Below are 25,872 nucleotides of genomic sequence, written 5' to 3'. Positions count from 1 at the left end.
AGCCAAGATCATGCCACCACACTCCAGCATGGGTGACAGAGTGAGACTGTGTCTCAAGAATAAAATAAAATAAAATAAAATAAAATAAAATAAAATAAAATAAAAATAAATGAATGTCAGTGTTTTGACAGACAGCTCTAAAAGTCTGATAATAAAAAAATAAAACAAGCAACTGCGGTATATTCCACAGGAAGGAATTATGAAGACCAACTTTTGTACAGCCCAGGTACTGCCATGAACCAGCATAATTTTTAAGTGAATGAAAGAACATAAAAACAAGTTTTAATATTCTCCGTATATACACATCTATATATTTTTGATATTCTTATAAAATTCTGAAGTTATAAATGCTATGCATAGAGAGATAAAAACTACAGAAATAACTGAAATGCTAAAAGTTAATGACCAATATTTACTCAGCACTGATGTGTCAGAAATTATTCTAAAGATCTTACATACATGTGATAATACAGTACTCACAAAACACTAAAGGTACTACTGCCATCTCCACTTTATAGATAAATACATTGAGGCCTAGAGTACTAAAGTAACTTACCCATCATCACTCTATAGCAGAGCTGAGACTTGAATGCATGTGTTTTAGTTAATATTAAAGAAACTAGCACTTTGTGTTAGAAATCAGGTCAAGCATTAATGGATGATCTCATTAGATCCTCATCATAGCCTTGTGAGGTGGATAGTATTACTACATTCATTTTGCAGATGAGAATACTAAGATTTAAAGATGGAAAAAAGGTTGCCAAATGAAAAATAAGATAGTGGGGAAGTCAGGCATTGAATGTATGTCCAACTCAAACTGTAAAGTACAGTATCTGGCATATAGTTAAGTTCTCACTAAGTATTTATGTCTATTATGTATTCAAGTAATATAATTATAATATACAATTGTGGCACTTTTATGGAGTTCAGAGAAGACACATTTAATGATTGAATAATTTCATGTGATTTAATGAATAAAGGAATCTAGGGACCTTTTTGCTTCCTAATATATAAGATAAAAAACTGAAGCATATTAGAATATAAAGCAGCTTCTGTGCTTTGTCCATTCTCTCCATTGAAAATATATTCAAACATTGAGCACATTTTCAACTTTTATGAAATTATATTCTTATTCTTTTATGGTAATATCTTTAAATGTTACATAAAGAAAGGATGAAAATGATTTGCATAGGTATTATTCTTAAAAACCATCAAAGCATCATAAGATCTGTGCTTTGCAAACTATTTTTAAACTATTCTAAAAATTAGAAGAGGAAGGAGTTCTTCCAAACTTGTTTTATGAGGTCAGCACTACCCTGATACCAAAATCAGACAAGAAAACAATGATAACAACAAAGAAAACTACAATCCAATATTTCTGATGAACACAGATGCAAAAATCCTCAATAAAATATGAGCAAACTGAATTCAATAGCACATTTAAAAAATCATATACCATGGCCAAGCGGGATTCATCATGAAGAGTGCAAGATGATTCAACATATGCAAATCAATAAACATGATACATCACATTAACGGAATCATGAAGAAAACATTATGATCATTTCAACAGACAGAAAAAGCATTTGATACAATTCAACATCACTTCATGATGAAAACTCTCAACAAATGAACTATAGAAAGAACATAACACAATATAGTCCAAATTTACAAATCTACAGCTGACATCATATTGAATAAGGAAAAACTCAATGCTTTCCTCTAAGATATGGAACAAGACAAGGATGTCCACCTTCACCACTCTTACTCAAGCCAGTACTGGAAGTCCTAGTCAAAGAAATAAAGGATATCCAATTAAAAAAGAGGAAGTCAATTTGTTTCTGTTTGTGGATGACATGATCGTGAATATAAAAAACTCTAAAGACTCCACCAAAAAAACTGTTAAAACTTATAGCCAAATTTAATAAAATTGCAGGATACAAAATCAACACACACACAAAGAATTAATAGTGTTTCTGTACACCAATAATGAACTAGCTGGAAAATAAATAAAAAAATTCCTATTTACAACAACTATAAGAAATAAAATATATGGGAATAAATTTAACCAAGGAAGTGAAAGATTTCTGCAATCAACAATATAAAACATTAATGAAATAAACTGAATAGGACACTAAACATGAAAAGATAATTGCTTGTTCATGGATGGAAGAATATTGCTAAAACATCCATACACCAGCCGAAGCAATCTACAGATTCAATGCAATCCCTGTCAAAATATCAATGATGTTCTTCACAGGAATAGAAAAAACATCCTAAAATTCACATGAAACCACAAAAGACCCCAAATATCCAAGGCACTGAGCAAAAAGAACAAAGTTGGAGACATCACACTTCCTTAACTTCAAAATGTACTACAAACCTATAGTAACCAAAACAGCATGGGACTGAAATAAAAATAGATATGTAGACCAGTGAAACAGAATAGAGAACACAGAAATACATCAATATACTTACAACCAACTGATTTTCAACAAAGGCTCCAAGAACACACGTTGAGGAAAGGACAGTCTCTTCAATAAATGGTGCAGGGAAAACTGTCCATCCACATGCAGAAAAATGAAAGTAGACCCCTATCTTCAAATACAAAAATCAACTTAAAGTGGATTAAAGATTTAAATGTAAGACCTCAAAATATAAAATTACTGGAAGAAAACATAGGGAAAATGCTTCATTGCATTTGTCTGGACATGGATTTCTTGAATAATTCAAAAGCACTAATAACAAAAGCAAAAATAGACAGATGGGATTACATCAAACTAAAAAGCCTCTGCACACCAAGGAAACAATCAACGGAGTGAAGAGACAGCCTACAGAATGGGTGAAAATATATCTGCAAGCTGTGCATCTCATCAAGGGTTTATACCAAGAATATATAAGGAACTCAAACAGTTCAAGAACAAAGACAAACAAACAAACAAGTAATCTGATTTTAAAAGGGGCAAAAGGCCAGGCATGGTGGCTCATCCCTGTAATCCCAGCATTTTGGGAGGCCAACGCGAGTGGATCATTTGAGGTCAGAAGTTCAAGACCAGCCTGACCAACACAGAGAAACTCTGTCTGTATTAGAAATTTTAAAAAATTAGCCGAGTGTGGTGGCACATTCCCATAATCCCAACTACTCGGGAGGCTGAGGCATGAGAATCGCTTAAACCCGGTAGGCAGAGGTTGCAGTGAGCCAAGATCGTACCATTGGACTCCAGCCTGGGCGACAGAGCGAGACTCTGTCTCAATAAAAAAAAAAAAAGGCGAAAGACCTAAACGGGCATTTCTCAAAAGACAGACAGATGGCCAACAGGTACATGAAAAAAAATGTTCAACATCATTAATCGTCAGGGGAATGCAAATCAAAACCACAGCGAGATATCACATAGCTTCACCCCAAGTAGAATTGCTGTTAGCAAAAAGATAAAAAATAACAAATCTGATGTGAATGTAGAGAAAAGGGAACCCTTTTGCACTGCTGGTGGGAATGCAAATTGGCATACCATTGTGAAAAACAATATGAAGTTTCCTCAAAAATTAAAAATAGAATAATGGGTAATATTCTATATATTGGATAATGAAATTCTAATAGTGGATAATGAAAATGTGGTACACACACACAATGAAATACTATTCAGCCATAAAAAGGAAGGAAATCCTAACATTTGCAGAAACATCGATGAACCTGGAGGACACTGTTTCAATTAAAGTAAGCCAGGAAAAGAAAGACAAGCACTGCATGATCTAAGTCATTTTTGGAATCTAAAAAAAGCTGATCTCATAGTAGTCCAGAGTAGAATACCAGAGGTTGGGAAACATAAAGGGAAAGATGATGATGCAGAGAAATTAGTCAACGGGTACAAAATCTCAGCTCAATAGGAGAAATAAGTCACAGTGTTCTATCGCACAGAAGAGTGACTATGGTAAACACTGTTATAATATATATTTCAAATTAACCAGAAGAAAGGATTCTGAATGTTCTCATGACAAAAAAAAGATCAATGTTTGTGGTGATCGATATGCTAAACACCATCATTTGACCATTACACAATGTATATATGTATTGAAACATCATGCTGTAAACCACAAATATGTACAGTTATTATGTGTCAATTAAAAATAAAATTTTAAAAATTGTGTAAAGCACAATATCTGGCACTAAATAAAAATGTCTGTCTACTGAATATTCAAGTAATAGAATATAATACATAATTTGGGCACTTTTATAGGGTTCAGAGAAAAAATTTGTAATGATTGAATGGTTTTATGTAACTTAATGAGAAAAAGAATGTGGGAGATTTTTGCTTTTTGATATCTGTGACCAAAAGAAGTCAGCATATCCGAATATAAGGTAGCCTGTGTGCTTCCTCTATTCTCTCCTTAAAAATATATTAAAACCTTGGCCAGGCACAGTGACTCATGCTTGTAATCCCAGCACTTTGGGAGGCTGAGGTGGGTGGATCACTTGAAGTCAGGAGTTGAGACCAGCCTGACCAACATGGTGAAACCCTATCTCTACTAAAAATACAAAATTAGCCAGGCATGGTGGCGCATGCCTGTAATCCCAGCTATTCGGGAGGCTGAGGAAGGAGAATTGCTTGAACCTGGGAGGTGGAGGTTGCAGTGAGCCGAGATCACATCACTGCATTCCAGCCTGGGCAAAACTCTGTCTTAAAAAAAAAAAAGTATATATATAGATAGAGAGAGAGAGAGAGAGAGAGAGAGAGAGAGAGAGAGAGCACATTTCTATTTTTAATGAAATTGCATGCACTTTTTATTCATGGTAATATTTTTATAGATTACATAAATAAATGAATAAATATTCATATAGAAATTAATTTTTTTAAACTGTCAAAGCATCAGTAATGTCTGTACTACATGATAAACATTAATATTAAAGATAATATTATGTGCAAAGTTTGATATGAAAGTATACAGCAAGTATGACAAGAATAAGGGCAAGCAAATGAGCGCTTTCATCTCTGCCTCTAGTTCAGAGTACAGCAAACTTTCTGTGAAGGTGAAGACAGCAAATATTTTAGAATTTTCAGGCCATGTACAGTCTCTGCTGAATATTTCTTTCTCTTTCTTTTTTTTTTTTTGTAACCTTTTTAAAAAGCAAAACCACTTATAGCTCACAGGTCTGTTCAAAACACACCTCACAGTCCAATGGTCATAGTTTGAATGACTCTGGACATTGGCAAATAATTAATAAATAAAACAGATTCAATATCCATTGTGAGGCATGTAAAAAGAAAGAGCCGTTAAACTCAACAATGAGGAAAGAAGACGAAGGATGTTCAAGAAAAGTTTCAGGGGTGTGAAGAGGTCCTGTCTACAACCACACTTCACTTACGGAAGTTAACCCTAAGAAAATAATAACAAATATTTCCAAGTTTTACCTACAGCAATGTGTAAAAGAGCAGAAATTGACAACAAAATGGATATAAAATAATAAGGAAATAGTTAAGTAAACTATAGCATGTTGATAGGATAAAAAAATTACCCATTACTGATGAAGTTGATACAAAAATATTCATATCCTGGAGGAAATGTTCCAAATATACTCTGAAGCAGATTACCAAAAGCATAGAAGCTAAAATGATGTTGTTTAAAAAATAAAAATAGGAAAATCAAGAGTAAAAAACAGTACTTACATATCAACTCTAAATTGTGTATAAAACTTTTTTATGAAAAAATGTTATGTATTTTCTAAAAACATATGCCTACTTTTTCTGATTAAAAAGATAATATAGGCTCATTATGTAAAATGTGAGAAATTTTTAAATTCACAAAAATAACCTGTCATACCACTATACAGAGACAATTCTTTTTATTTCTATCTCATTCTAGTCTCTTCCATGTATACAAGAATTACACAGTATAATATATAAAAGATTTTGGTTCTGTTCTTTCACTTCTTCAATAATCAGCTGCTTTTCCCATATTATGAAATATTCTTCAAAACCATAATGGCCTTGTATAATGAAATACATAATTTTATAACATAAAATTATATGTTATATATGTACATATAATTATATATATTAACAGTTTTATACATAATCATATAATAAAATATTTGGCTGCTTTTTTTAATACTATAAATATTGGCAAACAGCCCTCCGAATAAAAAAATCTATGTGTGTCTGTCTTCTCATAGAATCGTGCTTCTTGAATTACTGGGTTAAATAAACATTATAACCATATTTGGGATTCTTGATGTATGTTGTTTAATTACTGTTTTAAATGGTTATAACAACTGATAATTACACCAGCCAGGTTATCACAATGACCTTTTCCTACATTCTCATCATCACCAGGCATTTTTTTCTCCCATCTTTGCCAATTTTATGGAGGAAAAAACTTTTTTTAAAACTTACTTGCATTGGCAAAACTCTGCTATGTTTAACACGCATGGAGATTAAAAAAGAAAAATCAGTAAGACCCTTATCCACAACTGTTTTCTCTATAAATAGTTTTCCAGGTTACCTCACCAGAATTTACTGTAAAGGAATAATCAGAATGTGCATGCATACTTTTGAGACCTCTTACATGTGAATTTCTAAGTATTTTGTATATGATTTATTAAACGATGTTTTGGTTAAAAGTATTTTCCCAATTTCTAACACTATCAGTTTCTCTTAAAAAAGGAAATGAAAGGGTTGCAAGTGTTCCTCTTCTTCACCATAGCAGAGCATGAATAAAGAATTTTAAGAGGCACAGGCCCTAAAGGTTTCCAATTAACTAGATTCTGCAGGTGTAGATCTATAAATATACTTTTTTGTTTGTATGCCAGATTTCAACGAATTCACAAATGATGCTGTGTATATGCAAACCCATTTCTGTTGTGATGCCCTTTTTATATAATGCCAGTAATTTCATATTTCCCACTGAGCGATTACAAAGCGTGATTACAGTTTGTCCAGATGCAGCGACCCAGTCATCAGGATTGCTTCTATATCTGAATAACTTTCAGTAGCCCAGGATCTCATGAATAGCAAATGCAGAATCAAGTTGAATGCTTGAAATATGACTACAACTTGAATTGTGAAGCTAGATATCTGATTGTGTCCTGAATGCAGTATTCGGTTTATTATAACTCAAAATAATTTCATGTTCTGCCTATATTTATTCACTGTGAAAAGATCACATCAAATTGATGAAATTTTTTTTAACATGAGGGAAACAATACAGAAATGATCTGATTAAGTTATTTCATTCTGGTCTGAAAAGAATGGCTCCACAAATCTTCTTTCCTGACATGTAAGTGGCACATTAAATTCGGGTGAGCTACTCTTTTAATCTACATATCTTGAAATCTGGTCATTTGATTTTGGATATTTAAATGTGGCTTAGTTCATTTAAGCACATATGTATAAAGGGTTTTTTTTTTTTCAATGAATGTGGACTTTTGAGGCCACTGTGTTAGAATTCTTAGCAATTTGCTCTCCAAATATACATACATGCACGCATGAATCTCTACCACATGTTCCTGGGAAATAAGCCTCTATTTCTTCTTTCAACAACTGGATGGTTATATTTTGAGAAGACAGATATTTTGTGAAGATACATACACCTTCCCGTGACATCTGAAACTCAACAGCTTGCATGTCTATCTCTGCATGCCTACTCAATGTGTGGTTTTTGCCCAGCGTGGGAGAGATGTTTGTGAATGGGCCAAGAAATATGCAAACTCAGTAGTCAAGAAGAAATTCTGGCAGATTAAAGCATTTGCAAGACTGTATCCAAGGTAGCTATAAATTTCTCTAAAGAACAACAGGGCTGAGAAAAAATTAAAAATTAGATACAGATAAGAAAGGAAGCTGATGTAAAATTGTGCATAAGATGTACAGTATAAACTGCTACAACTCTGCAGTCAGCTTAAAAATCCTCAATTTTGCTTGGAGAAAGTCCTTGCTTTGGGAGTAGTGGTTAGCGTCTAGGATCTAAGCACCTGAAGCTTACATCTAGATTATGCCCCCATGTTTTGGGGAAATGCTCTTTCCCCCTTTCTTTCCCCTCTGTGCCTCCTGCCATTATTTACCTGATTTTCAGAGTCAGGCTGTTTTTATTCCTTGACTTGGACTCAATATGCTGGAAAGGAGATTAAAAAACATTCAATCCAAGATCTTCTTTTGGTGAATGACATACATCTATGTACGCTAAGGTACGTTGTGGTAATAAGCATTCTCAGAATCTCAGTGGATTAACACAAAAAAGGATTTATATCTCACTCCCACCTTATGGTTAATATGGAATGAGGGGTTGAGGAGGAGCTGCTCACTGTCATCGCTAAGGAGCCCAAGGAAGCAGAGCTGGGGGAACACAGGAACCAACACACTAGCACTTAGCTCACATAGGACTGGCCAAAATTAGTGATATGTCCAGGCCTAATATTAAAGAGTAAAGCAAGGAAACACAATCCTACCGTAAGACCAGAACCAGAAGAACCAGATTTGTAAGCAATCCTACTGGCCACTACAAATGAGAATTCAGAAATCCAGAGAATTTAAAGCAGTGCATTCTGTGGTGTGCACTTTTTTCTTTCGTTTCAATTACCGTTTTTGTTTTTTAAAGGAGATATATGTTTGGTGGACATGAGTGTTGTGATACAGGTTCCTCAAGCCACCCCAAATCCTCAGAATGCTCGCTTCCCAAACATTACCCTACTACAATTGCCCACGCACCAAAAGTGATCGAAATAGTCACAACAGTTGACTGTTCACAATAGAACAGTCACAATAAAACAGTCACAGTTTTAGAAGCTCCCAGCCTACTTTAAGCATGAGTCACAATAAAAAGGTTAGACTATTACTCACACGGCTTCAATTTTTTTAAATGAAAGACGGCATGATCATAAGGCAAAGGATATTTTACATTAAATGGAAATTTTAAATTTCATAAAGAAACTATCAGAATCATTTCTTTCATAAACAAGAATTTTCTGATCTGCAATTCCCTTTCTAAAAATACTAATTTCAATTTATTTTCAGATGACACTGATCAATTTTATTTTCATATATAGAGAGGTACATTTACAATGAAAAACATAAAATGTATTTTGTTGAATGATTCAAGATGAGACATATTTAGACTGATCACAAAGTTCATGTTCTCCCAAGACCTAACTTACTTCCTATACAAGAGACTATAAATCAGAATTTTCATCAATGTTTATATGTATAATTCTACACAGCCAATAGTAGGCTTTTGGATAGGATGGCCAGGTAGAATTGTCATTACCTAATTAAGTAACACATCTATTATCACTCACTTTTTCTATACCTTCTTTCAGCCTTCTTTAAGAGGATTTTGCCTAAGCAATCTCAGTTACTTCCATCTCTTACAGAGAACTTAGATGTGGTTAGCTGCCTTTCTCATTAGATGTTGCATTAAAAAAAAGACTTCTAATAGCCTATTGTGCATATTGAGGTACTTTTGCTCTTCAAACTCCATTAAGTTCTTGTAAGCCCCAATTAAGTAAAAGAACAGTTAATTAGAACAGTCTGCTTTCAATAGACTTAGAACTTTGCAAGGAAGATGATTTCAAGACCTTATGCCTAACTATCCACCTCTTTTCCCTTGAGTCCAAGTCTAGGTATTTGAGACTAGACAGTAAATTCATTCTCATTTAAGTAAATCAAACTAGTACTGCTGTGAATCACCTTTATACCATGAGGCCTGTAGCAAGTTATTTATTTTGGAAACATGCTCTACAGCTAGAGAAAATCTAGAGCCAGCAGGAACACGGCTTACATTCATAAAGATTTAAACTGCATCAAAACTATTACAAGTGAAAAGGGCAAGAGGAAAAACATTCAAAACATTTATATGACTTTAGGTAATTCATTTGACTGAATTTCCAAATATTTGTTTAATCTAATTTCAATAGCTAACAATTATCACTAACTTAATTAATAATAGAAAATACTAATGCAGATCATTACAGATCGTTTCTTCACCAAATGCTTGGTGAAGAAACAAAAAAAAGACCTTCCTCTATACATGGCAATATGACTGGGGCCTAGATAGCATGGAAGTATGTTTTAGAAAAATATTTAACTATAAAAGAAATCAACATGTGCTAAAGTTGCCCATTAAACCAAAATATATATTTCAAATAAAAATAAGTTGAAGTCTATGTTGTATTATGATTGTTAATTACATCCCATAGATGTATTTTGGTGTATATGGAGAGGTAGATTATTGTGCTTAAAACCAAAGTTTTAAGCTTTCAAGCAATTACATATCAATTACTGTTTAAAAAAAATCAGCCATTGTTTTGGCCTATTCATTGATAGCCCCGATTGCCTTCACATATTCATTCTGTAACACTTATGAATATGCATATTACTTAATCTGGAGCCATAACAGAGATCAGTGTGAAATTATTGCAGCTAATTTGCTAAAACTTTAAACTTTGCAAAGACTAGCTTTTCCAAATATAATCCCAACACTCTCACTCAACTGTAGCCTAACATACCTTTATAAGTAGAATAGAGATGGTCTGAGTATACAACCCCGGTTTATCTCAGGCTACAGATGATAGGGAGTTTGTTTCTACAGTTAAAATAAAACTTTTGGCAATTATGCATTATAGCTGTGCTGTACTTCCCATTAAAATTATTTGTTTGACCTCTCAAAATATGGATATGTCCATTGAAGAAGTTACAACCAGATAATGTGAACATCTTTTTTCAGATGTTGCCACTGAAAACAGTCAAGATGCCAGCAGCCTGTATTTCATGTGTGTCCCACGCTATGCTAGATACCAGCATAGAAGAAGAATTAAAAACCAAACCAAAACAAAACAAACAAGAAAAAGCACTGCCCAATCATTCACATAATTCAGCCTAGGTGGGGAGATGTAAGCCAAATAATTAAAAGACATGAGACGTATTATAAACAAGATAAGAGCCAGATGTGATGGGAGTCCAGAGAACAGAGTAACTCATCTGCACTGGAGATTCCAAGAAGGTTCAGAGAGAAGCTGACCCACGGACTGGGGCTTAAATAGAGACAGCAATGGGATTTGAAGAGGCACATTCCTTGATAAAAGAATTACTCGTGCAAATGCCCAAAGTTAAGAGGGAATATGGCATATCTGGGTAGTCTGGGTGGATGAAGGGACCAGAACTGAGGTCAGACTGTGAAAGGGGTCTGGAATTCCATGGAGACTTTGTGACTATACTGTAGGCAAAGAATGGAAATCTGAATAACCAGAGCTGACTCCTGGAAACTATTATGGTGTCAGAAATAGCTTTTTCTTACATTAAAGAGGAAAAAGAAAAGCAAGTAAGGATGGTGGGGTCTTCTGAATGATTAAAAGCGATAAAAAATGATCCGTAAATTTATCACCAAATAATATACTAGGTAACTGCAGAATAAAATACATTATCATTCAAACAAGTACTGTGCAAAGTTACACCCTTTTTTTTTTTATTATTTTTTAGGGACCAGATGATAGTGTGATTTGGATACCAGTGGGTAGGCATCATTTACTTTTACCATTCACAAGCATGTGGCCATGACTCAGGATAACAGCATAGGTCCAGCTGGCCAAATCTATTCTAGGAATTAATGATGATACTATTTAAGATTGATATGTCTTCAAACTAACTTTCCAAAATAATTTTTAATGCAATCAGTGTAATCTTAAACCACATGTACCCCAAAATAGCAATAAATATGCCATTTTGTATAAGGAGAAACAGTAGACTCTCTCTAAAACACTTTAAAATACAATCGAAACCCAAAATTTTTCACGTACTTTAAATTACTCCAAAACTAAATTTCAAGGTCTTAACACAAAACTTTAATTTTATTCACCAATAATATTTATTTACCTGAGAGAAACTGCATGTGGCCCATATATCTCTCTCACTGCTGATAAATCAGCTTCCAGCTGTGGGTGCTTGTGGAGTTCCCCATCATAGTTCACCTGATGAAAAGTGATAATTTAAAAGTGTCTCAGAGGTGCAAAGAATCAAAAACATAAGCAATCTCTGGAGACAAGTCTCCCTGTACGTTTTGCCATGGGCATTTTTAGCCTCATTAAAGTAATATATTCACTAATTAGGTTCACATATGACTAGAATAATTGATTATATTTGGAACTTAAAGTTAGTTTACATTGATATGAAGAAAAAGCAAATGTAAAAAAGTACTGAAGTGTCTGGCAGATAATCTAAAAAACTTCAAGACTGAATCTCAAGACTGAAGAAAAGCATTTACTTCCCCTCTGTAAGAATTAGTTGTGTAAACAAAACTCAAACAGGACGAATGATTTTGTATAATGTTGAAATGTTATATTGGGAAAGGAATCATTTCATTGAGAAAACTATCTCATTGCTAGAAAGTCATTCTTGGAGAGAGGAAAGCCCATTTTATTACGTCTATCTCTCTGTGGCCTTGCACATGCTTGATTGACAAATTACTATTCTGAATAAATTTACTTGCACTCTTTTACATGATTTTGGATTTAATGTCCTTCTTTAACATTTTAGACCTTCCCATTATACTATCCATCTTATAAAGCACATTTGCTCAAGGAGTTTATAGAAAGAGAACCACATATTATATAGCCACAACCTAAAATCAATTGCTCAGTTTAATTTTAACATTATCCCTAAAAAATTCTGAAGAGTTATTTTATATATGTGGCTAGGCTATTTTCATGTATTTAAATTATGATGATCCTTCATAACAATTTTCAACGCCAAGAATTCAATGGCAATGAATGTAAATAAATAATGAAGATGCTCAGTAATTAAGGCCCATCAAATTTAATAAAGATTAACCTGCTTCTACACTGACAATATACACTTTGTTACAAGTGTCATTACCTCAAAACAGTGAATGAATACAATGTGCTTAAGAAATTTGAGGCAAAGGCACAATAAAATGCTATCTGCAAAATATATTTAATGAATTAAGATGACTTCAATGTAAACAAATTATTACAATTAAAAGAACTTCAAGGGAACCTCAATTTCTAAAAATAGGTAGAAAATGTAAAAGGATAAATTATATAGATTTTGTTAGTTACAGAACCCTGAACAACACACAGGTCCCTTAACTCTCAGGCACAGATTTCCACTAGGACCACATGGCTATTAGAACTTTAAGACTAGGTACTTGGAAGACCAGGCTTCCTTACCTGCCCTCCGTAATAAAATTCTTCGGAATCATTGTCACCTTCAGAATCTTCCTCCACTGTACTATTCTGTCTTGACTCCTTAAAATAATAAAGTAAGAAAATAATTTTAATGGTCAAATTAGTTTACCTTTCTAAAATAACAAGTGGCTATATATAGGCAGGCCTTGAACATACATTACAGATTTTGTATATAAAACATTCTTGGTGCAGTGTAACCCCGAAACCAAAGGTAGTAAGACAAATGGCTTTGTGAGTGCATTCAGCTCTTTTTAAAGCACATCTTTTTTTAAAGTTCGCTTTCATTGATTTTATAGGAAATACACAATTCAATATTTGATGTATATTAAAAACTTATATATAATCAATTATACCTTCAGTTTTGCTCTGATAAAACATTTGGCAAGTTCATACTAATTCAATTTTATTAAAAAGCTCCTCAGCATTATTTGTCCCAGGCTGTTCTTACTTCCTCTGCCAACTCTAAACAATGGTATAAAAAAAAGAAACTTTAAATGCAATAATATAAAATCAAATTATGAAAATAAATATCAAACATTATGAGGAGAACTTTGATATAAAAATTATTTGTTTCAGAATTCAGATTTCAAAAGGGTAATTTAATATGCTTCAACTTGAAGTTTGAGTTTCTAATTACCCAAGCCACATCAGCCATGTGTCTGAAGTACAAACAGTGAAAATTCATGGGGGTATTCCTATCAGTGGCCCTATTAACATAGGAGAAATGTAGCTTATTTGGACACAGGAATCCATTCACCCAGTGTTTTGGAACCATCCCTAAACTTCTACACTGAATTTCAAGTTCTTAAGGAAAACAAAACAAACAAACAAAAAGTGCAAAAGGAAATTCGAGTTTTAGAAAATTCTAACAATTATTGGTTTCATCAATCCTTTTGTTCAACCAATAATTCTCGATGTGGATAAAGAAGGGAACAATAAATGGTGCAACACTAACAGAAGGAGGAGGGGTGAATCAAATGCGTAATTTGAAAGCAAAGAATTGCCAGTCCCATTGCACTCAATTTGTTTGTTTAATATCCTGATATTTATTTATAGATTCAAGTAAAGTCTTTTGAAATGCAGAGAAAAGATAAGTTTGTATTTTTAAGTACTGACAGAAAATAAGACTATGTACATCCTCTGTATTACTTTGGCTAAAGAAATCGTCTTTTACAAACAAAATTTTAAGGATCCCATCAAAATTACGCATAGCCATCTGCAGTTATAAATCAGTTACGTGAGTGTTCCTCAGTTAATTACATTGTTTGATGAAAGAATACAGAATAAGTTAAGCTTATTCTAAAATATACATTTTATTTAGATTTAAACCAGACATTTCTTTCTATGATTTTAAAGGGAACTTTCTTCTCAAAGTTCATTTTAGGCCACTCCCTACCATATAAATCATCCCTGGGCCATTAGCTTGAGCTTCATTCACCATATGCCATTTTGGTTTCAGTAATGATGATATTAACTACCAAGACCCAGTAAATTTTAAATATATCTATACTGTTTCAAGAAAATAAAAAAATATAACTTACATACCTCCCCATTTTCCTTTTGTAATTTGGATTTTATGGATAAGCAACAGTTAATGTCATTTGTTTTTCTTAATTCTGAAAGAAAGTAAGAATTAAAAAAAATATGATTGTTATTTAGCATGCTATTTACCAAGCATTCATGAGTTCTGGTATAAAACCACCCTTTAGATGTTCTATCTCCTTTGAAAAAGAATTAAGAGATATTTTGAAATTACGTCATGTTGAAGAGTTACACAGTACACAAGCTATTCTGATTTTTCACAGTGCAGAAAGATGTGATTGAACTAAACTAAACAACCGCTTCACAAATTCCTTCAGCTCTCACTTTGTATTTCATGGTATCTTCATTGCTGTAAGTGTGGTTTTAAAGTATTCAGTCTTTCACTGTGCAGGAAAATATTTTTACAAAAGCAATGTCAGCATAAAACATTTAAACAGGATTTTTAAAAACTACTTTAAATTTATGCATTTACAAAATTGTTAAAAAAATGTACTTTAGATAGAAAATTTGACTGGAGACTGGATTTATAGATACAGAAGATAAATATCTGTTATACTGGCTAAATGAAACAAATAAACAAAAAGGCCACATACAATTTTAAAAATTAACCTAGAATAAAAATAGTATTACTATTACCTGTTGCTATTCTATGAAAAATTACTGGTATTGGCTCTGTAGTAACTAGCACATCTTCATCATTCTCCGAACTTGACACATATGTATTATCTGCCAAAAAAAAAAAAAAAAAGATCTTTAAACACATAAGTTTAAAAACTACATCCTTCATAAAAATAATAGCTAATGTATATGTACATCACTTTAGTTCCAACTCTCTAAAGCACACACTACTGTTCCGATTAAACTCAAAAAATATGATAAAGTAAATTGCAGATTTATGTGTGAAGTAACTATAAATAGTCTCTTTAAAGACGTTTGCAGAGACTATCCAGGTACATCTTTAATATCCCTTATGGCAATGAATCATTTGGATGCAACTGGGTGCCTCAACTCACTGCAAGGGGTCCTTCCCAATATCAGTGCTTACCATAGGAAACAGAGTTAGTGAGTAGAGAGAGAAAACCAAAGAAGAGCACTTGCTGCAATTAAAAAAAAAAATTCATTAGTGGGCCAGACGAAGTGGCTCATGCCTGTAGTCCCAGCTCTTTGGGAGGCCTAGGCAGGCAGGTCACTTGAGGTCAGGAGTTTGAGACCAGGCTGGCCCACATGGTAAAACCCCAATCACTAAAGTAAAAAGTAAAAATTAAAAAAGATTCATCGTGAAATCATTCAAAAATTTGAGCTGAAGACTTGGTTGTAATTTGCACCTTTTATATTGCTCTAATACATATTTTTAAATTGATATAAATCTCACAATTATCATTCTTCTATAAATTAAATTAACTGCATGCATTATACCAGTTGAATGCACAGAACACTAAATTAGCCCATAGAGTCCTTAAATTTCTTATTCACTGTTTGTTTCCTCTTTAAAAAAATTATGTTTTTATGAGTTTAGCACTCTTTCTCTGACAAATACAGGTCTCCAAGTAATGGTAATACAATCCTAGGTATTTATTTTCTTTGCTCATTGAGGATTGCAGGGCATCTCTCAGAAGAGCTTTTTAACACACACTTCATCAATTCATTAATAATGGTCCTATAATGCACCCATCACTGACCTACTAAACAGTATAAAATATCACACACAAATAATAGAAGCATAGATCAATTTCTGCTAGGGAAAATTAGTGTTCTTATGATACAGTGAATACACATTAAAAGATATTTTTGAGCCCAGTTTTCATAATATTGTGTCAGCACAGTGAGAACATGATTTTTAATTGATACATGGCTAAGTCATTATTTCCAAGGAAACATCTGTACTATTCTTAGACCTTGAGTAATAAGTGAATGATAGTGATCTGTATGTACAGGTTAGCTGCAAAAGATTCTCAACAGACCTAAGCCTTTAATAGTCATTCAGGGAGCTAAGCAGAAGTGGATATGAATTAGATTTGAGACAAAAGAAGTTTGCCTCATTATTTTGTTTGGTGCAATCACAAATTTGGCTTTATTTAATTTTCCAATATTTTCACGGAGGATGCGAGGTTTTCATGTTTATCAAGTGAGACCACAGATTAAGAAACAGGTTTAATATAAATTTATTTTAATTATATCTCATTAGTTGAGACTTCGATCATTTATCCAGAGTCTCTTCTGTCAGTAACCTCATACTTTCAGTAAGTATCAAAAACGCCTATTAGAGCCAATTTTTTTATTATGTCTTAAGCCCTCACTCAGAGTCTCATTGATTTGAAGTCGGCTGTTACTTAATAAACCTAATTATCTGTTTTCCCTATGCAGGATGGATTCCCTGGAGCTAACATTCAGGAGCAAAAGAGTATTAGAAGGGAGCCTTAGAACAATGGAAACAAAAGCTGACCACCAATTACAAGAGAAGATCCAGAAAAATCCATAAGGTAGATAGTTCCAGGCGATTTCACAGAATCATGGAATGAGGGAGATTTTACAAAAACACCAAGAGTCAAGTAAATTAAGAGAGTATGTTTAAGAAAACAGGGGAGTGAATAACTAAATAGAAAGGATTTTCTATCAAACTGCCTTACATAAAGTGTCAACACTGGAAGACAGTAAGATTTGATTCAAGAGAATATAATTTTGTGTATGTTGCATAGGCTGGACGGGATTATGCTTTCAAACATATCATTTTCTAAGAGATTTTGTACAGTTTGTATTTTAATTAGTATTTAGGCATTAGAATACATGTAATTTCTTATTTCGGCTTAATTTACCCCAAATAAAACTGTTTTCAGGTTTCATGACATTATTTATTAAATTGCCATTATTACATAATAGGCCAGATCTGATCACAGAGATAGACCCAAGTTATGGTGAGAAACGAAGGACAGGAAAGAAAGCACATCAAATCTAGAAGCTGCTTCAATTCTTTGAAAGAATTCACATCACTCTGAATTCAAAGCACTCTGGTCCTGAGCTTTTCTTTTTTGGAAGATTTTTGATTACTGATTTGATCTCCTTATTGATTATTGGCCTGTTATTTCTTTAAAATTCATCTTGATAGGCTGTATGTCTCTAGGAATTTATCTATTTCTTCTTTTTTACCCATTCAGCAATTAAAAAGGAATGAAATCCTGCCATCTGCAACAACGTGGATGAACATGGAGGACATTATGCCAAGTGAAATAAGCCAGATACAGAAAGATAAATACTGCATGATTTCACTTACATGTGGAATCTAAATAAGTTGAACTAGTACAAGCAGAGAATAAGAACAATGGTGGCCAGGGGTTGGGGAACACAGGGAGAAGCTGGTTAAAGGGTAGAAACTTTAAGCTGTAAAATCAACAAGTTCCAGGACTTAATGTGTACCATGGGTGGTGATGGATATGTTAAATTAATTTAATCATGGTAATCACTACATATGTATACACATATCACATCATCATGTTGTATACCTTGAATATATTCAGTCTTTATTTGACAAGTAAATATTTTCAGATTTAGAAAAATCTAGCACTACCGCCAACCAGCTGTTGCTCTCCTTTAGCCTAAGCCACAGTCTTTGCTATAAAATGATGAAAGGTTTGCTCATGATCTCTGATGATCATCTCATCTGTATGAATTCATTCTGTTGCCTTTTTTGTTGTTACTTAATTACTTCTAAATCTTCCTCAAATTATTCTGACATCTGTAAAAATAATATATTTGTTTAGAGGAGAAAGTGGAGTGTAAAAAGGGTTAAAGAATGTACTTAAGTGATAGAATGAGTCAGTGACAGAATAAGAATGTTTTTAAATTCAGATTCTTTCACTGGAATTCTCCATCATGACTTCTAAGCTGCCTTTTTTTTTTTTTCCCCTGAAAACCTCTGGGACAGTTAGATTTTCAATGTGGATGTTTTTTAGAGGACCTACAAATCTTTGTTAAAGCTGCTAACAGCATGGATATTTTCTCTTCATTTCTCTAACACTATGCAAGAATTATCAGAACTTTCATGGACACCTGGGACTTGGGGAGAGATGAACAGAACTATGGAAAAGTATTTACTAAACCATTGCTTTTATTCTACTTCAAATACAACATCATTTAAGTCAAGTCATTCTATTCCTCACTGCTATATAACTTAAGATAAATAATAATTATAACTCTAAACAGTAGTTATATTGATTTTATATTACATTCTGGATATTTTTGCTGAATTTTCTATATAATTTCACATCATCTCCAATGACAGTCAATTACTATCCCTATTTTAAATATTAGGAAACTAAGGCTCAGAGAAATTAAATACTTGGTTCGAACCACTTATTAATTAACTGATTATACACTAGTAAGTAGTAAAACTAGAACCTGCCTGAATCCAAAAATCAATGCTTTGTCATTGTACCATGTGCTTCTTTAAATATGGAAAATATTGTCACTAAAAAGTTGCAATATCTTATAAAATATAAATTCTTATTAGGTATAAAAACAATTATATTTTAGGGGCTATAATTTAATATAGACTGTATAGGATTCTAATTCTCAGGAGGTTTATTCACAAGCTATACATAATGCTCAAGTGTATCATGTAAGTCAAGACTCTTTGGACTCACAAGTACTAGAGGCTCCAGAAAGTACCCCTTCATTCCTCTAGATTCTAGGGATAAGAAAGTCCACTCCCAACAGCAGGTAAGCCTTTCTAATTAAAAGTGGAAAGAGAAAATTAAAGAACTCTGCTATTATAGCAGAGTCAACCTGTGACTTGTAATATACACAACTACTGTGTGATCCATTACCTTACATTTTTAAAAAACTGTCTTCAGTAAAAATCCACAAAGAAATACAAGTAAATAAGAAGGCTGCTCTATTTCTTCAGTTAATTGTGAACAGTCAACATATCATTTAGTATTTCATTTATATACATGCTATTATGTATGCTGACTCATTAAAGGCCCTTTAAATTTTCATTTCACTAAAACAAACTATGAAATAAATTTCAATAGATGGCACAAGTTAATTAATAGACCACAATTATAAAAAGGCAAATCTGTTCCCAGGGACATAAGCCAGAGTGACATAATCTTGACTTTGGAGGATAATACTAACACATTTTCATAGAGCAAAGAAAATTTCCTACATTCAAACTTAGATAATTAGCTAATAATCAATCCAAATAATTCAGGAAAAGTGGGGGGGGGAGCGGGGAAATCCCAAGGTATATTATTAAAAGGAATTAATAAAGGTAGTATCAAGATTACTACATTAAGAAACTGAACACAACATTAAAGAGAGCTATTTGTCTGAAAGAATCTTTGAAATGGGCAAATTATTTGGAAGACAAACCAATGGGGGAAGGACAGAACAAATATAGACAATAAAAATGGGCCAGAAGAAATAACCAGAGACATGGAAGATTTTTACAATTACAGACCAAATACTGTACTTTTGCTAAAAATTTGGCCATTTCACCAGCCTAGCAACTTTCAAGAAGAGCACACATTTTTAAATGACTAAGAAATAGGAAAATGGAACAGATAATAATCATGGCAGAAAAATAAGACAACTGCCCCAGAACCATCCCTTAAAAGATACTGGGCTCAGACAGATTTGTTTGCATGTCCTAGCAAATGCTCAGAGTTGTTTCATTCCTTCAGCAACTTAATTCTATTAGTCTTTAATGCTAAAGTATATGACAAAACACATAATTCTCATAGATCAACATTGAATTATTTGCTAATATAACTTGTCACTTTATTGTCTAAAGGAAAAAGTATATATGATACCTCAACAGATGCCAAACAATAGCTTGATAAAAATTTAATATTCATTTTTAAAAGAAAAATCAAGCTTGATAAATGAGAAAAAGAATCATTTCCTTTCTGAAAACAAATGGAAGCATGCTCACTAATTCTGAGAAAAAGAACAAAGCTGCCAAGTATCATATCTATTATTAAAAAATTATTCCAGTGCCAGCTAGAACAGGTATAAATGTTGGAAAGGAAGAGCAAACACATACCTTCTAAAACAATATGTCTATCTAAAAAGTCAAGCATATTAACTAACAACTCTTAGTATAAATAAATGTGAATTAAAATTTAATAATGCAGAAAACATTGTCATTTTAATGTTCACTGTGAAGAAAGCGCCATAAAAATACAAACACTAATCCCCCAGAGGCAACAGGAATCAGAACTGAATTACAGACTTGATTTTATTACCAAACTACATGTTTTGGGAAAATGTTATTTAATACTGAGCATCTCTCAGCCTGCTTCTCTAAGTATAAATTTGTATTATAAATTACCCTGTTCTGCCTTTCATACAGACTAGCATTGAGAATCAAGTGAAATTGTGTATGTGCTAATACTTGGTATACTGTGTGCTGTACAGTGTACTCTGATGTACTGGTTATATCAACCAATTGAAAATTCTGCCCCAGTATTTAAACCAGAATGCACTATTCTCCCTGTTCTGTCATTGAATTTTATTGCAGCATAACTCAACCTACTTTAATCAAACAGATTAAATATATATATTTCCACTCCTTCCTTTTGGAAATAAAGTTGTACTGGAAATTCATTGCAAACTTGCTACAATTAAAGAATTAGTAAAAAGAGCACAAATGATAATCAATACTTTATTTTAGAATTTCAATGTTTGTATATTGGCATTTCCAAGTGGGACTCCAGTAAAGTGAGAAAAAAACCCAAGTAATACCTCTTGGCCACAAGAGGGAGCTAAACACTTGGTCCACTTGGTTTACTAAAGACATCTTCTACCACACATCCTGTGCTACAGAATAATTCACTTGGTGTCTTAAGCTTGCACTTTAATTTGTACTATGATTTCTATCACCTTGACTTAAAAGTCCTGTACCTCTCATGGCTGACATCTCTATGATCTGCCTCAAATGAAAAGCACAGAATTTTAATATTTACAATAAATAGTGGGGGTTTTATTTTCCTAACATACTTGGCAAACACAGCATCAAAAACATGCTATGCCATAAGACAGGGCTGACTGCATAACCATCTACAAAAAGCACTTTTCTTATAAATACTTCTTGTCTTGGTTCTTCCATTAAAATTTCTCTAGACCACTTTTTATGTTACTACTAAAAATAGGCATAGCCTTAATGAGTAACTTCATTGTATAACTGTGCAATCATTTTATAGAATACTACACTTAAAACATATGGAGAGCATAGCAAAATAATTGTAAGGAAGTTTGTGATTTAAGAAATTATTTTCAAATGTAAGAATCTTATCAAATGATTAAATGCTTAATGCAAACTGCCACAGAAAATACTTAAATGCTAAACAAGTAACTTTCACATTATCTCTATACCGAACTACAAACTAATTACTATTTTTAATACTAAAAAGAAAAAATAGATACACACACACTTAGAGAAATGACTGAAACAAATAAGTGTTACCTATTATTTTTACATTATGAAAGGCCAAATGATGTTCAAAACTAACAATTAGACCAGGTGAGGGAATCTTTGTTTTAATTGTAATGATGTAAACGCACAGGCTGGAACTATCATAGGGCTCTTTAAAGAACTTTTCATTGGAAAATTATTTTGATTCTGGACTGTGTCTCAGAGTAAGACATGTATTTTGCAGGCAGTCAGCAGAATTCTTCTATACCTTTAAGACTTCCTCTGCCAATGCTTCACCCCTAGATATATTTATATGTGTTTTACATCTCCAGAAGAAAAAACTATTCAAGGGAATTGTGATATGAATATTTGTAATAAAAGGAGAAAAGCATACCTGGGTAATCTTCAGATACATGTACTGAGTAGGACACACTGTTAAAACAAGAAAAGAAGGCTCAAGTTACTGCTAAGGTAGACAGGCTTTTACAAAAGACAAACCAACCCCATGTTACCCATTCAGTTACACAGATACAAGTACAAGCAGGTAACTTCCAAAACAGATTAGAAAACCACTTTTATATCTGACATAAGAAATTTTTTTTAAGATACACTTTCCATTAGTCTAAATGGGCCTTAGTCTAACAGCTTTGAAATATCTTCCTCCCAACAAAGACATTTCTTTTAGTATAGATAGGTCTTTTATTTCAGCAAGGTCTATTATTTCCTAATATATGATCATTTGTTTTCTTTGCTCAGATTTCATCAAATCATCTTTTCTTACCAAAAAAGTATTTCTCTTATTTAGTACAGCACCCAAGAATTTAATTTTTTAATATTATTTCCCCAAAATATAAAGTATTTTTGATAATATTGTTTTTTCCCAAAAGAATTAACAAAATATAATGGAAGCATATCAATCTTTCATCATGAGTGCACACACACACATATATATAAATAAACTTCCTTCTATTTTCATAAGGATTGTTTCTAAATAATTTTTAAATTATATTTTAACAATTGCATAACTTCTTTCTCAGTAATCCCACTGCCTCTATGTACCTATCTCATGACATATGAAAATTGAATATATTTATCTGTTCATTTTTCCATCTCTGTCAACTAGATAGCAAGCCCCATGAAGTTAAGATCTATATTTGTAGTGTCATCATTTATTTTAGTGCATGACACACAGCACATGTTTAGCATTAGCAATCTGACTGCATCAGTGAAGCTGCCACCTGCCACAGAAAGGTCAAAATTTAGTTTGAGTTCAGCCAAATTATCTGCCTGTTAAGAAAAAAAAAAGAAAAAACTCCTTCTCTTTAAAGGAACATACAGAAGACAGAATCTGCTCAAAGTATCATTCACAGGGTGAATCCAATACAATTCAAAATCACTTAATACATGTCCAAATAGGAAAATGTAACCTAGTTTCAAGAGAAAAGACCCAAGTGTCAGGATTAGCCCATTTTAATGTTAAAACAGTTATTTTAAGTATACTTATGGATGTAAAGGAAAAACCAATCTGAAGAAGACAGAAACAAACAAAAAGACTATCAGGGATGTCTAGGGCACTAGCAAAAGAACAACATTTGTATAATTAGAGTTTTAGAAGGCTGAGGAAAAGAAGAATAATGCAGAAAATATCAAGAAGGGCTGAAAATTTCCCAATTTTAGTGAAAGACAAAGATGTGTCGAATAAAGAAGCTCAGAAAATCTGAAACAGGAAAACACAAAGTAAATTACACTCAGGTACATGCAGTCAAACTGCTGAAAACCAAATATAAGGAAACATTCTAAGAGAAGTCAGAGAAAAATAAAACGACATATTACATACAAGGAAACAGTGATAAGAATCAATGTTGACTTTTGGGGAGGGGAAGAGACAACTGTCAGTCCAGAATTCTGTATTCAGTCTATAAATTACACATGCACATCCACCAAAAACGAAGGCAAAACAAAACAACTTTCAGATAAAAGAAAATTGTGAAAATTTGTCCCCAGCAGACATGCAGTATAAGACGTCCTCAACAAAGCTCTTCAGGATTAAAAACACCAGACAGAAAGTTAAAGGAATGAAAAGCACCAAAAACTGTAAATATAAAATATGATATTTTTCTTAATCTTTTAAAAATACATCTGACTGTTAAAAGGTAAAGCTATAGCACTTCACATACATACAATTACAGCATTGTAACAGGGAGGCATAGAACGGCCTTAAACAGTTGCAATGTCCTTGCATATTATGTAAAATGAAGTTTCAAAATCCTTAATATTATGTCAAATAATATATTAATGCTAAATAATAACTATCAGAAAAGTTAAGGAAATATCCCTATAGCAAGAACACATGTATACACAAACACACACACGTACACACACGCAAACTGCTTTAAAAGCTAATAGATAAATTACACAATTCTAAAAATCATTTTGGATCATTTAATCCAAAAGAAAGCAGAAAAGGAGGAACAGAGGAATAAAAAGCAAAAGGAACAAATAGAAAACAAAAAGTAAGTAGAGACTGAGTGTAATCATATCAGTAACTGCACTGAATGTTAATGGAGTAAGACACACTGCATAAAAGAAAAAGATTACCAGAATGGATTAAAAAAAGCAAGATCTGTGCTATCTTTAAGAGATCCACATTAAATATGACACATATAGATTTATTTAAAGTAAAGACTGGAAAAGATACACCATGCAAACAATAAGCGTCGGAAGACTGAGGACTGAAGATATAAAGAGGTCATTCATAATGATAAAAGGGTCAATTCATCAGGAAGAAGGCGTATCAATCATAAATGTGTATGTACCTACTAACAAAGCTTCATAATATATATGAAGCTAAACCTGACAGAAATACAGGAAAAATGAACAACGCAACAATCATAATTTGAGTAATTAACAGAACCAGGCCAAAAAAAAAAATTAAAGACACAGAATATTTGAAACTGATTTATAGAACACTGTAATTACAGAGTATCAAGATAGACCATGCACTGAGCTGTAAGACAAATCTCAATAAATTTTAACGAATGAATGGGTGAACATGAGTCAGCACAGCTCATATTCTGGGTTCCCTGACTCATCTGGCCCTTATGGTATTTGAGTCCTAAGTCCTTGAAAAGTCATTGCCCCTTAGAATTGGTATCTGGACTTAAGGCTTTGCTACTTTGGCCAGGAGGCAATGCAACCCTTCCAGGCAAGCTTAAGTTCCCAACTCCACCAGTCAAGTCCCTGGCATGCTACTCAGTCCTTGGAAAGAGATTAGGCAGAGACATAAAACACAACTGAATAAGTAGATGAATAGAAAAGAAGTATGATTAGTAATGAGACGAAGTTTGATACATTTTTCTTTCATAAGGCATATTTAGTTGTTCAATTGTTTTTTAATTTTTTTAGAGATGAGGTCTTGCTCTGTTGCCCAGGCTGGAGTGCAATGGCATGATCACACCTCACTGTAACCTCAAACTCCTGGGCTCAAGCAACTGCCCCCTTCAGCCTCCTGGCTGGCTTGGACTACAGATTTGCACCACCACATCCAGCTACTTTATTTTATTTTTGGTAGAGACGGGTCTCTCTATATTGCCCAGGCTGGTCTCAAACATCTGGCCTCAAGCGATCCTCCTGCCTCAGCGTTCCAAAGTACTGGGATTAAAACCATTAATCCCAGTATTAATTCAAGGAGCACTTTTTGGTAACCTGGTATGAGCCAAACATTGTGTTAATG

At 33.1% G+C, this 25,872-nt stretch overlaps 1 protein-coding gene across 2 annotated transcripts in view; it reads right to left on the bottom strand.

Annotated features, from left to right (window-relative positions):
* PARP8 (poly(ADP-ribose) polymerase family member 8) overlaps nt 1-25,872 on the bottom strand; it is a 174,794-nt gene that overhangs the window by 62,662 nt on the left and 86,260 nt on the right. For both annotated transcript variants that reach the window (XM_064375965.1, XM_021670207.2), the window contains exons 4-8: nt 22,534-22,571; nt 15,365-15,454; nt 14,732-14,802; nt 13,169-13,246; nt 11,856-11,950 (exon numbers count right to left, since the gene is read on the bottom strand). In XM_064375965.1, the coding sequence (XP_064232035.1) occupies nt 11,856-11,950; nt 13,169-13,246; nt 14,732-14,802; nt 15,365-15,454; nt 22,534-22,571 (372 nt within the window). The remainder of the gene's footprint in view (nt 1-11,855; nt 11,951-13,168; nt 13,247-14,731; nt 14,803-15,364; nt 15,455-22,533; nt 22,572-25,872) is intronic.

Source organism: Aotus nancymaae, unplaced genomic scaffold (genome assembly GCF_030222135.1).
Source record: "Aotus nancymaae isolate 86718 unplaced genomic scaffold, 86718_ANA_hifiasm-v0.15.2.pri h1tg000014l, whole genome shotgun sequence".
Classification (NCBI taxonomy): domain Eukaryota; kingdom Metazoa; phylum Chordata; class Mammalia; order Primates; family Aotidae; genus Aotus; species Aotus nancymaae.
Note: the sequence above shows the minus strand (reverse complement) of the source record. Positions and strands in the feature narration are given on the sequence as shown.